Source organism: Balaenoptera borealis, assembly GCF_965194805.1.
Source record: "Balaenoptera borealis genome assembly, chromosome: 3".
NCBI classification, from domain to species: Eukaryota; Metazoa; Chordata; class Mammalia; order Artiodactyla; family Balaenopteridae; genus Balaenoptera; species Balaenoptera borealis.
In genome coordinates, this window is record NC_138866.1 from 45,105,813 (window position 1) to 45,119,410 (window position 13,598).

At 36.5% G+C, this 13,598-nt stretch overlaps 1 protein-coding gene across 4 annotated transcripts in view; it reads left to right on the plus strand.

Moving 5' to 3' along the window:
• The window catches only part of DLGAP5 (DLG associated protein 5), a 100,052-nt gene that overhangs the window by 17,546 nt on the left and 68,908 nt on the right, over nucleotides 1-13,598 (plus strand). For all 4 annotated transcript variants that reach the window (XM_082386500.1, XM_082386501.1, XM_082386499.1 and 1 more), the window contains exons 7-12: nucleotides 435-505; nucleotides 2,375-2,649; nucleotides 3,402-3,526; nucleotides 3,918-4,044; nucleotides 6,538-6,623; nucleotides 7,391-7,551. In XM_082386500.1, the coding sequence (XP_082242626.1) occupies nucleotides 435-505; nucleotides 2,375-2,649; nucleotides 3,402-3,526; nucleotides 3,918-4,044; nucleotides 6,538-6,623; nucleotides 7,391-7,551 (845 nt within the window). The remainder of the gene's footprint in view (nucleotides 1-434; nucleotides 506-2,374; nucleotides 2,650-3,401; nucleotides 3,527-3,917; nucleotides 4,045-6,537; nucleotides 6,624-7,390; nucleotides 7,552-13,598) is intronic.

Consider the following 13,598-nt stretch of genomic DNA (forward strand, 5'->3'; position numbering starts at 1 on the left):
CGGGGTCTTTTGTGTCTCCATACAAATTTTAAGATGATTTGTTCTAGTTCCGTAAAAAATGCCATTGGTAATTTGATAGGGATTGCATTGAATCTGTAGATTGCTTTGGGTAGTATAGTCATTTTCACAATATTGATTCTTCTAATCCAAGAACATGGTATATCTCTCCATCTGTTGGTATCATCTTTAATTTCTTTCATCAGTGTCTTATAGTTTTCTGCATACAGGTCTTTTGTCTCCCTAGGTAGGTTTATTCCTAGGTATTTTATTCTTTTTGTTGCAGTGGTAAATGGGAGTGTTTCCATAATTTCTCTTTCAGATTTTTCATCATTAGTGTATAAGAATGCAAGAGATTTCTGTGCATTAATTTTGTATCCTTAATGCAGCATTTTTTATCTAGTCTAAATGGATGGCTTATTTCACTTTTATTTTAGATAATGAAGCAGAAACAGAGGCACCAAATCAAGGAAGACCTGCCAAAAAGATAGAAACAAAACCTGACAAGGTAGAGTATAAACATCTGTTTATTTCTAGGTACTTTGAAAATCTCACTGCTACTTTCATAAATTGAAATTAAGCATATAGAACTGCTTCAAGAAGTTAACTTACACATGTGTTAAAATCTCTTGAACCTATTTCCATACAAATATGGAAATATGTTAATATAAATGTTTCAGACATTACAAAAAAAAAAAAAAAAATCTCTTGAACCATAAAGAAACATCAGGAGGATTTACTGTTGTTTTTCAGGTGTCTTATCCTCAGAGTTTCATAGGTAGAGAAAGCATAATTTGATTAACAGGAAATAGAGGAAAGTGATAAAAACACAGCTGACAGAAACCTTCATGTGGGAACTAGCTAAGAGATAGGATGGAGTAGGGTGAAATGCATTGACTTTGGATTCAGTTAGGCCTGAGTTTGAATATTGTCTCTGCTTCCAATTAGCTATATAACCTTGGACAACTTAGGGATTTGTTTTCCCATCTCCAACCTGTAATACCTACATAGAGTAGTTTTAAGAATTAAATAACCTAACATTTCTGATAGCATCTACCATAGTACATGGTAGAGTCTTCAAAAAAGAGCCACAATTTTGAGGCCCCAATGCCTTGTTTTATAACCCATGCTACAGTTCCTTAACCTTAAAAAAAAGTTAGGGACTTCCCTGGTGGCGCAGTGGTTAAGAATCTGCCTGCCACTGCAGGGGGACATGGGTTCGAGCCCTGGTCCGGGAAGATCCCACATGCCACGGAGCAACTAAGCCTGTGTGCCACAACTACTGAAGCCCATGTGCCTAGAGCCCATGCTTCACAACAAGAGAAGCCACTGCAATGAGAAGCCCACGCACTGCAACGAAGAGTAGCCCCCGCTCGCTGCAACTAGAGAAAGACTGTGTGCAGCAACGAGCACCCAACGCAGCCAAAAATAAATAAATCAATTAATTAAAAAAAAAAAAGAGTTATGCCAAAGTATAAGAAATGTGGCTAGATTCTTAACTAAAAATTAAAAATCAGAAATGTAAAAACCTCTAAAAATTATGTTTATATGGGTGGGTGAAATCGCTGAAGGTGGTCAAAAGTTACAAACTTCCAATTACAAAGTAAGTCCTGGGGATGTAATATAAAACATAGTGACTATGGTTAATAATACTGTGTTGTATATTTGAAAGTTGCTAAGAGGGTAGGTCATAAAAGTTCTCATCACAAGAAAAAACAATTGTAACTTTATGTAGTGACAGATGTTCATTAGACTCATCGTCTAGATCATTTTGCACTATGTACAAATATCAAATCATTATGTTGCACACCTGAAACTAATATAATGTTATATGTCAGTTATATCTCAGTTTTAAAAAAAAACAAATAATTAAATTGACAGAGAAAATAAGCTTCACATTTTATATGGTTAATCTCACTGTGTCACACTGAAAAATATTTTTCTCATATGATAAATTTATTTATAATCAACGTTATTTTAAAAGAGGATTTGGTCCTTGGCAATAGTAGTCATCCAATAAACATTGGATTTCTGATTCTCAACCATTGTAATTATCAACATAATTTAAATAAAAAGGTAGGTATTTGTTAGGTGGGTAATTTTTCCAACTTAGTTTTCATATATTTAATTTTAATACTTAAAACCTATTATTTAGTCCTTTTAATGAGGATTGGTTCTGTCTCTCTCTGGATCATGACAGTGGTTTAGTTAGCTGGCTACTGATTCCATATTTACATTTAATTGTATTTATTTTTTTCTCTTAAATTATGCACAAGAGACACATATCTCAGCTTTCATATTTTCAGGCCTGTAAAAATTGGTTTGAATATATCCCCAGAAGAGAAATTCTTACTCCATTCTGTTTCCTCCCATCTAGGCCATTTCTTTTAAAGTTGATAGTGAAGAAAGTACTTTGGATTCACAAACCAGCACAACAATTGGAATGGATCCAGATGGAGTCTTATCAAAAATGGAAAATTTATCTAAGACAAATAGTGCAAAAATGAAGGGGAAGAATTCCTTTGCACCTAAAGATTTTATGTTTCAACCACTAGATGGTCTGAAGACCTATCAAGTAACACCTATGACTCCCAGAAGTGCCAGTGCTTTCTTGACACCCAGTTATACCTGGACCCCTTTAAACACAGAAGTGTAAGAATTTAATGTTAATAATGAATTCCTTGCCAAGATGGTTAACAAATGCCTTTCTTAGATTTGTCCTGTGCTTTTTAAAAGTTATTATTTAGTTAGTAAATTATATTAATTATAAATCATGAAAATTGGTCTTTTAAAACATTCTTCAGAAGCCTACAGTAATGTGTTTGACAGTTTTGATATTTCCTATACATTGTTTTTATCATTATTTTCATGGTACACTTTGTGTTTTTTTGCTTTTTATAAGTGACTTTATTATAATACTTAGAAATAAATGTTTAGAAGGAAGAAATTTCTATAATACTGTAGTTCAGACATGGTTTGGGGTTTTTTTGTTTGTTTTTTTGCCGAGTATTACTTTAGAAAAACGACTTCTAAAGCCAAAGATAGTTAACTTGCAAAGTGGGGGGAAAATCAGTTGGAATCTTTAAGAGAAACAGCAAGGTTGTTTTGCGAAGACTGGCTGGCGGCAAATTTACTGGAAACTGCTCAGCAGCATCCAAGACTATGAGTGCTTATGTTCCATGAAGAGATCTTCACAGTCTTTGGATCTCATTATAATTAGTAAAGATGGACATTCCCACTATAGGTGTTTAAATTTTTTCCCCTTCAGAAAGACACATTAAAAAAAAATAGAAACATATTTCTATTTAATCCCAGGTTTCTAAAAAGTAACATCATTTTGAAATCCTTCAATTGGATATATGAGGCTCATGTTTCATAAAGTATTTTTTTGCTATTGTTTTTAGTGATAAGACTGAAGCAACAAAAGAAATCTTGGCACAAAAATGTAAAACTTTCTCTGCTAAGACAGTACATCAAGATTCAAGTAAATTACAATGTCCTTTGGGTTCTCTAACAGTTTGGAATAAAGGTATTGTATTTTAGTTAATTTTTTACTTGATTTTGTGGATTGTGATTTATCAGACATTTGTTTAGAGCCCTTTTCAACATATAGTTCAGGGATGTGATCTCAGGGTCAGGAGAGATGGGAAAACATGGGGAAAGATATCTGGAGAGAGAAAGAGTTGGAATAAGGAATACAGACTGAGAAGATGGGGGGAAATAAATGTAAATTTGAGGAGATGAATGTAAGGAGACACTTTAGAGGATTTGTGGTGAATGAAATCATTGAGTCAGAAATAAAATTTTAAAATTCAACATTGAAAAAAATTAAAGGATTTTAAAAAATTTGTCTTGTGGGGGATGTCATTTTATGAGTTGCTGCTTTGAAATTTATATGTAATATTTTCTTTAATCTATAGACCATGTTTTAAATAAAAATGAAACTACTAATAAAAATTCAGATGGCCTTTCAATAAAAGAAGTCCCATCACTTGAAGTAAATGAAGATCAGATATCTCAGCCACAACATGATGTGCCATATTTCAGGTTTGTCCATTTGTTCCTAGTGTAAGAATTTTGTATCAATGTCTAGACATTTAAAACCAAAATTATACTATTTTTAACCTGAATATAATAGATGAGTTGGGGGAAATTGAATTTTGGTGATTTTCATTTATCTTTTAAATTTTAATGATTTTTTTTCAATAACTAGTACATTCATGTGGTTCCTAGTTAAAAAGGTAGAAAAAGGTACAAGTGAGAAGTCTTTTTCCCAACTCTGCCTCCCAGGGGATAGTTCGAACCTTCCACGGAGGCAAGTGTTACTCATTTCTTGTGAATATTTCCAGAGGTAGATAATGCATATGTAAACTAACATAAACATATATATATATATTTTTAATATAAACAATAGCATACTATTTTGTTTCATTTAATGTTAAATGCAGTAGACATTCCATTTTAGTACTTAAAGAGCTTTGTGTGTGTGTGTTCTTTAATGGCCACATAGTATCCAATAATATGGATGTACCATAATTTACTTAATAGGTCTCTGTTGGTGGTTACTTACATTGGGTTCAGTCTCTTACTATTACAATCAAGGCTGCCAACAACAAACTTGTATATGTTTCAATTCTCTCATGTACAAATATATAAGGACCTCAATTTACATTCCCCCCAGCAAGGTATGGGAGTTCCTATTTTCTCATACCTTTTTTTTTTCCCCCACAAAGAACTAAATTAAAGTTTATTTTATAAAAGAAGGATAATGGGAGATGGTAGGAGGCTCTTTGGCCCACCAAATTATGAGATAGGATTATGTTCCTCTAACTGTGAATTGAAAATTAACATCCTGTTTGGGGAACTTCAACATGTCACCTAAATGACTTGGAAGCATATCAGAGGCCTGCATTTCAAGAAAGGCCTTAACATTCCACATCACACAGAAAATGATTACATTCTGTTATCTTTGAGTGAATATAGCAAGAAAATTCCCATACGTTTTCCAATACAATGTTAACAATTTTTGAGATTTACCAATCAAAACAGATAAAAAATATTATCTTTCTCTAGTTTATTTTATTTATTTATTTTTTATTTCTATTTTTTTTTTTTTGGCTGCACTGCATGGCATATGAGATCTTAGTTCCCCAACCGGGGATCGAACCTGTGCCCCCTACAGTGAAAGCTCGGAGTCCTAACCACTGGACCGCCAGGGAATTCCCCTTACTCTAGTTCTAATATCCATTCTTTCTATTATGAATGAGTATCTTTTTATATTTTGGGGAACCACTTCAATTGTTTTTAGAGCATTACGTTTTAGAATAATAAGGTCTTTCAGAGATTAGCTAATCCACTGTGTTGTTCAACTGAGACATTGAGATGATAAACAATTTATCCAACTAAATAATGTCAGATCTAAGCCAGGTCTCTTTCTCATTAATTAAGCTGTTCTCTGTTGCCACTGGACACAGGCAGCTAAATTATTCTTCTAAGAAAAACTGTCCTCAGTTTTCCTGCTCGGATGTTTTTGTAAAGAAACATTAAATTTACCTTAAGCCAGGGTTTCTTTTTTTTTTTAATACATTTATTTATTTTATTTTAGTTTTCAAATGTATTTTTGGCTGGGTTGGGTCTTCGTTGCTGTGCGCGGGCTTTCTCTAGCTGTGGCTAGCAGGGGCTACTCTTCGTTGCGGTGTGTGGGCTCCTCATTGCGGTGGCTTCTCTTGTTGTGGAGCACGGGCTCTGGGCGTGCAGGCTTCAGTAGTTGTGGCATGCAGGCTCAGTAGTTGTGGCTCACGGGCTCTAGAGCACAGGCTCAGTAGTTGTGGGGCGTGGGCTTAGTTGCTCCGTGGCAGTGGGATCTTCCCGGACCAGGGCTCGAACCCGTGTGCCCTGCATTGGCAGGCAGATTCTTAACCACTGTGCCACCAGGGAAGCCCGAGCCAGGGTTTCTTAACCTTGGCACTACTGACATTTTAGACTGGATAATTCTTGTTGTGGGGTCTGTCCCCTGCATTGCAGGATGTTTTGTAGCATCCCTGGCCAGTAGCACTCCTCCAGTTCGTGACAATCAAAAATGCTTCTAGATATTGCCAAATACTCCCTGGTAGGAAAAATTCATCCAGTTAAAAACCACTGCCTTTGGACAAGCAAAGCCTAATAGAATCTGTAAGGCCCTATCTCTGTAATTTGAGACTTACAGGAATTTGAGACTTAACTGTTTTTAGCTTCATCTTACTCTTGGCAATTGAATTCATCTTAGTTCCATGGAAAATAACAGAACTAAGGAATGACTGATTCTTTCTGCTTAGCCACTGAAAAATAAGAACAGAAAAGACTAGAAATATTAGCTTGAAAAATGGGCTCTTGGCATTAACCATCCAGTTAAGTTTTAGGTGTGGAAGGATGGACATACATAGAATATCAAATTGTATTTATGGATTTTAACATATCACATTTCATAAAATAATTAAGCATCAGCTCTGGGAAGTTAACGTTGTATAATTGTCATAGTGCTAATGTATGTCATCATTTTAGAAATATTCTCCAGTCAGAAACTGAGAAGTTAACTTCACACTGCCTTGAGTGGGACAGGAAGCTTGAATTGGACATTCCAGATGACGGTGAGGGAACATTTGTATTTTTTTATGTCTTACCTTTATTTATTTTAATATGGTTACATTTATTTGAAACACAAAAATCCAGTGTTGTCCAACTTTATAATTTCATTGTTATTCAAAATAGCAAGAATTTTTCATATCTCACATATGTTCACTAATATCTCTGTGCTAAAATGGTACCTGACTTAAAAGATATAAGTAGTTAGAATATTGACTATGATTCCTGAGAGTTAGACATTTGCCTATTTTATTATTAGATTTTTTTTACTGTGACTTTATGAATGACAGCTATAGCTAGTATTGCTTAATTATACAAAAATATTTTCTGAACAAAAATTACTTACATCAATATGAAATCAAATCAAAATCAATCAAGTTTTCTGAAAAGTTCCAACCTTACCTATTCAGGAAAGCTATTTAGAGAAAAGTCATTTGTGTGCTGCCACATCAGTCCTTAGATACTGATGTGCAGTGAGTTGTTTGACGTTGAATTCTTATAAAATACAAGGAGAGGTAGAATGCTCTTTACTGTGTAGCAGTATGTATGAGAATGTATATTGCTAATTTTTAGCAGGAATTGAAGCAGATAGTAAATGCTCAATATTTGTATGACAAAGTTTTGTAGTAGATATTTTTTGTTTTGCTTTAAAGTAAGAATTTGATTCTGTAACTGTAGGATATTTGGAATGAGGTCATCTTATCAGCTGGTTGGCTTGCAATAAAGGTCCTGTCTTGTCCTTTAACTTTTAAAAACCTCATATTTCTTTTAGCTAAAGATCTTATTCGCACAGCAGTTGGTCAAACAAGACTCCTTATGAGAGAAAGGTTCAAACAGTTTGAAGGACTCGTGGACAATTGTGAATATAAACGAGGTGAAAAGGAAACTACCTGTACAGATCTGGATGGATTTTGGGATATGCTTAGTTTTCAGGTATGTGGTCAAGTATTTTGAATATGTTAACTTTGAGTCTGTTTTTTTTGTTTTTTGTTTTTTTGGTTTTTTTGAAAATGAGGTAACAGTAGTATAAAAGGGTTAGTATTAGCTACTTATGTGCCTGTAATATTATTTATGTATTTCTTTATTTATTTGTGGCTGCGTTGGGTCTTCGTTGCTGAGTGTGGGCTTTCTCTAGTTGTGGCGAGCAGTGGGGGGGGCTTCTCGTTGCGGAGCATGGGCTCTAGGTGTGCGGGCTTCAGTAGTTGTGGCATGCGGGCTTCAGTAGTTGTGGCACGTGGGCATCAGTAGTTGTGGCTCGTGGGCTCTAGAGCACAGGCTCAGTAGTTGTGGCGCACGGGCTTAGTTTTGTTCTGCAGCATGTGGGATCTTCCCGGACCAGGGCTCGAACTTGTGTCCCCTGCATTGGCAGGCGGATTCTACCACTGCGCCACCAGGGAAGTCCTTGTGCCTGTAATATTAAATGAGATATTAGCACCTTTATAAACTGTAAGGTGCTGTCTAAATTTTTTTTATTATTTTATTTATTGATTTGTTTATTTGGCTACGTCGGGTCTTCGTTGCAGCACATGGGATGTCTGTTGTGGCATGCGGGGTCTTTTAGTTGTGGCATTTGGGAATCTTTTAGTTGTGGCATGTGGGATCTTTAGTTGCGGCACATGAACTCTTAGTTGCAGCATGTGGGATCTAGTTCCCTGACCAGGGATCAAACCCGGGCCCCCTGCATTGGGAGTGCAGAGTCTTAGCCACTGGACCACCAGGGAAGTCCCAAGTGCTGTCTAAATTTGATGACTGATATCTTCTCCCCCGCTATATTGTCAGTATGATTTCTATTTGGGTTGGAAACTGAGATTATATTCAACTGTTGAATAATCTGTAATGATTCTATATGTGAGAAGATGAATAAATCTAGTCTTTAGTAGTTCCGTTCATCCGGCAGTTACTGAGTTCCTACCGTGTGCCCGACATTGTACTAGGAGTTGATAAAATAAGGCACATTCTCTGCCCCAAAGGAGTTTGTAGTTTGATTAGTGAGTTAGACAAAATATATAATTCCAATCTAATGTAAAAAAGTGCTATGAGAGAGGGGATCACTAGGAAGATCAGTAAAGGCATGGGAGGAGATGATACTTTGTAGCTTTTTGAGCATATTTTAGAAATAAGCATATAAATTACTATTTCAAGAACCTATAGTCAACAACTATTAGACATTTCAAGAAAGCCTTAAACCTAAAAGAAAGAAGCCAAGGCAAAAATAAGAAGAAAGGTATTTGGATGGAGGAAGTAGAGCAATCTAGGAAGTATAGTATCCAAATAATAGGAATTCCAGAAAAAGAGTACTGAAAAAATAGAAAATCATCAATGAAATGGTTTAAAAATTTTCCCCAGTACTGCAGGACATGAGTTCCACATTGAAGGAGCCCACTGAGTGCCTAGCACTGTGAATCAAGAGTAGACCCACACCAACGTATGCCATTAAGTATAACTGTACAACTCTTGGGACGAAGAGAAAACTGTAGAAGCTTCCAGAGAGAAAACAAGTTTCATACAAAGGGTCAAGGATCACAATAGCCTTGGATTTCTCAACTGCAACATTTAAAGCTGGGAGAACAATGCCCTCAAACTTCTGAGGGAAATAGCTTCCAAACTGGAGCTCTGTAGCCAACCAATCAAGTGTGAGGGTGGAATGGCATTTCCCAAACACACACAGTCTCAGATTTTACCTCCCAAGCACTCTTTCTCAGCAAGCTAAGTGAGAAAGTACCTCACAAAAATGAGGGAGTAAGCCAAGAATGGAGGAGGAGGTGGGTTGGATCCCCAGCAAGGGGCCAAGAGAACTGAGGCCGAGGGGAGACAAGAATGTGTGAAGCACGCTTAGGAAGCAGCACTTCCTGACCAGCACAGGGGGACCAGGGGCTCTACCAGACCTGTCCCTGGAAAGCTGAATTGAGTAAAATGCCTGATTTGTTTTTTCTTAGGAGGATATTTAATGCATTCTTTTTCTTTTCTTTTCTTTTTTTAAAATGCATTTTATTTATTTATTTATTTTTGACTGTGTTGGGTCTTCGTTGCTATGCGTGGGCTTTCTCTAGTTGTGGTGAGCAGGGGCTACTCTTTGTTGCGGTGTGCGGGCTTCTCATTGCTGTGGCTTCTCTTGTTGCAGAGCACGGGCTCTAGGCGCATGGGCTTCAGTAGTTGTGGCATGTGGGCTCAGTAGTTGTGGCTCGAGGACTCTAGGGCACAGGCTCAGTAGCTGTGGCGCACGGGCTTAGTTGCTCCGTGGCATGTGGGATCTTCCCAGACCAGGGATCGAACCCATGTCCCCTGCATTGGCAGGCGGATTCTTAACCACTGCGCCACCAGGGAAGTCCTTAAGAGGAGATTTATACTTACTGTGCAGAGTTTAGACTGAATCGATGATAGACACATGAACAACTAAGCAAGCAAAAAGCAAAACAGTTATTAAGTCTAGAGAAAACTGAGTAAGGGAACATAATAGTCTCAATAACTTTATGGCCCAGATGTGAATAGTGTTTATGTAGTCATAATATAAGCATTACTTTGTGAGCAGTTTTTATATATTTACTAGTTTTCATATTGATGAGTCGGTTAACTAGTATCCTTTGATGGTGATCAATTAATTCTGTGTTTCTTAGTATCATTGTTAATTTATAGATTTAAAGATATTTGATGTATTTTCATTATTTACAGTTACTATCTTTATTGATGCTCATTTCTCAGCTTTGGCCAGTGACAGCCTCTTCAAACTGGCTGCTGGGGCCTTTTTTTTTTTTTTTTAAGAGTTGTATTGAAGTATAATCTGTGTATCATAAAATTTGCCTGTTTTAAATACCGTATGCTAACACATATATATGGAATCTAAAAAAAAAAGAAAATGGTTCTGAAGAACCTAGGGGCAGGACAGGAATAAAGAAGCAGACATAGAGAATGGATTTGAGGACACGGGGAGGGGGGAGGGGGAGGGTAAGCTGGGACGAAGTGAGAGAGTGGCATGGACATATATACACTACCGAATGTAAAATAGCTAGCTAGTGGGAAGCAGCCACATAGCACAGGGAGATCAGCTCGGTGCTTTGTGTCCACCTAGAGGGGTGGGATAGGGAGGGTGGGAGGGAGACGCAAGAGGAAGGGGATATGGGGATATATGTATACATATAGCTGATTCACTTTGTTATACAGCAGAAACTAACACAACATGGTAAAGCAGTTATACCCCAATAAAGACGTTAAAAAAAAATTTGCCTGTTTTAAGTGTACAATTCAATGATTGTCAGTAAATTTACAGAGTTGTACACCATGACCATAATCCAAATTTAGAACATTTTTAGCACCACAAAAGGATCCTTCCTGCCTATTTACAAGTCAATCCCCATTCTCACTCCTAGCCCCAGGCATCACTAATCTTCTTGCTGTCTTTGTAGATTTGCCTTTTCTGGACATTTCACATTAAGTAGAATAATACAATATGTGGTCTTTTGTATGTGACTTCTTTCACTTAGCATGATGTTTTTGAGGTTCATCCATGTTGTAGCTTGTATCTGTATTTATCAATTGATGGACATTTATATTGTTTCTACTCTTTGGTGATTATGAATAGTCTTCTATGAATATTCATATACAAATATTAGTGTGGATATATATTGTCATTTCTCTCGGGTAGATACCTAGATTTTGCTGGATCGTATAGTAAATATATGTTTAACTTTTTAAGAAACTGCCAAACTGTTTTCCAAAGTGATTACACCATTTTATGTCTCCACCAACAATGTGTGCTCCTGTTTCACCACATCCATACTTGTTATTGTCTGTCTTTTTTAGTATAGCCATCCTAGTGGGTGAGAAGTGTTTCTATAGTTTTGATAATGATGTTAAGCATCTTTTCATGTGCTTATTAGCCGTTCATGTGTCTTTTTTGGCAAAATGTCTAGTAAAATCTTTTGCCCATTTTAAAATTGGTTTGCCTTTATTATTGAGTGGTGTTTTTCATATATCCTGGATACAAGTCCTCTATCAGAAATATTCTTTGCAAATATTTTCTTCCAATTTGTGGCTTCTGTTATAATTTCTTAATGATGTCTTTTGCAGGGTAAATGTTTTTGATTTTTGTATTTTTTGGCCACACTGCATGGCATGCAGGATCTTGGTTCCCTGACCAGGGACTGAACCCGCGCCCCCTGCATTGGGAGCGCAGAGTCTTAACCACTGGACCGCCAGGGAAGTCCCAAATGTTTTTGATTTTGATGAAGTTCAATTTATCAGTGTTTTTCTTTTATGTTGTGTTCATGTCTAAGAACTCTTTTTGCCTAACCACAGGTCACAAAGATTTTCTCTTATGTTTTCTTCTAACAGGGTTATAGTTTCAGCTCTTACAGTTAGGTCTGTGATCCATTTGGAGTTCGTTTTTGTGTATGGTGTAGATAAGAGTCTAAATTCATCTTTTTTCTTGAGGATATTCAATTTTCCCAGTACTGTTTCTTGAAAAGATTGTCTTTTCCTCATTGAATTACAGTTTCAACAATTACTTGTTGAAAATCAGTGATCATAAATGTAATCCTGAGTCATTTTGACATTTAAATTTTGTTTTTTGAGAGAGAGATTGAGAGTACATATGAATATAAATGCATAGTAAGGGGACTTGAAGCAAGTTTACCAAACTCTTGACAGTGGTTACCTCGTTGGAGGAGATTGGAAATACCAGAAGGATGGGGATATTATTTGAATCTTTTAAAATGAGATTGTGTGAAGAGAATGAGAAGGCATGCCACGGACTGGGAGACAAATATTTACAAAAGATGCATCTGATATTTGATACAAACATCTGTATCAAAATATACAAAGAACCCTTCAAACAACCTGATTTTTATTTATTTATTTATTTATTTTTACTGAGGTTCTTTTTTTTTTTTTTTTTTTTTTTTCAAAATGCTAATTGTAAAGTCTGCAGTGGGTATATAGGTGTTCAACTTTTTTCCAGATTTTATGTTTTTGGTTTTGTTTTAAAATTTTTTATTTATTATTTTTATTTTTGGCTGTGTTGGGTCTTTGTTTCTGTGTGAGGGCTTTCTCTAGTTGCGACGAGCGGGGGCCACTCTTCATCGCGGTGCGCGGGCCTCTCACTGTCGCGGCCTCTCTTGTTGCGGAGCACAGGCTCCAGACGCTCAGGCTCAGTAGTTGTGGCTCACGGGCCCAGTTGCTCCGCGGCATGTGGGATCTTCCCAGAGCAGGGCTCGAACCCGTGTCCCCTGCATTGGCAGGCAGACTCTCAACCACTGCGCCACCAGGGAAGCCCCAACCTGATTTTTAAATGGAGAAAAGACCTGATCAGACCCTTCACCAAAGGAGATATACAGATGGCAAGTAAGCATATGACAAGATAAGGCTCAGCGTCGTAGATCATTAAGGAATTGCCAATTAAAACTACAATAAGCTACCACTGGATGCCTGTTAGAATGGCAAAAATCCAAACCACTGACAACGCCAAATGCTGGTGAATATGGAGAGCAGCAGGAACTCTGATTCATTGCTGGTGGTACATTGCAAAATGGTACAGCCACTTTGGAAGACAGTTTGACAGTTTCTTACAAAACTAAACATGCTCTTATCATACAATCCAGCAATCACAGTCCTTGGTATTTTCCCAAATGACTGAAAACATATGTCTACACAAATATGTGTACACAGATGTTTATAGCATCTTTATTTATAATTGCCAAAACTTGGAAGCAACCAAGATGTCCTTCAGTAGGGGAATGGATAAACAAACTGTAAAAAAAGAGAGAGAGATTGTATTCATATTGTGTAATTTAGGAAACAAAAACATTTAGGATATCTCTCCTACCATTTTAGTGATCAAAAATAATTTAGGAGAGTTATTCATATATGACATTCTTTATGTAGATTTTGAAGGTTTGTAAGACCAAAAATAACAATGAACAATTTTACGATAAGAGTTTTTCACTTGAATACTAAATTCAGGATGATTTAGTCTAATTTTATGTTGC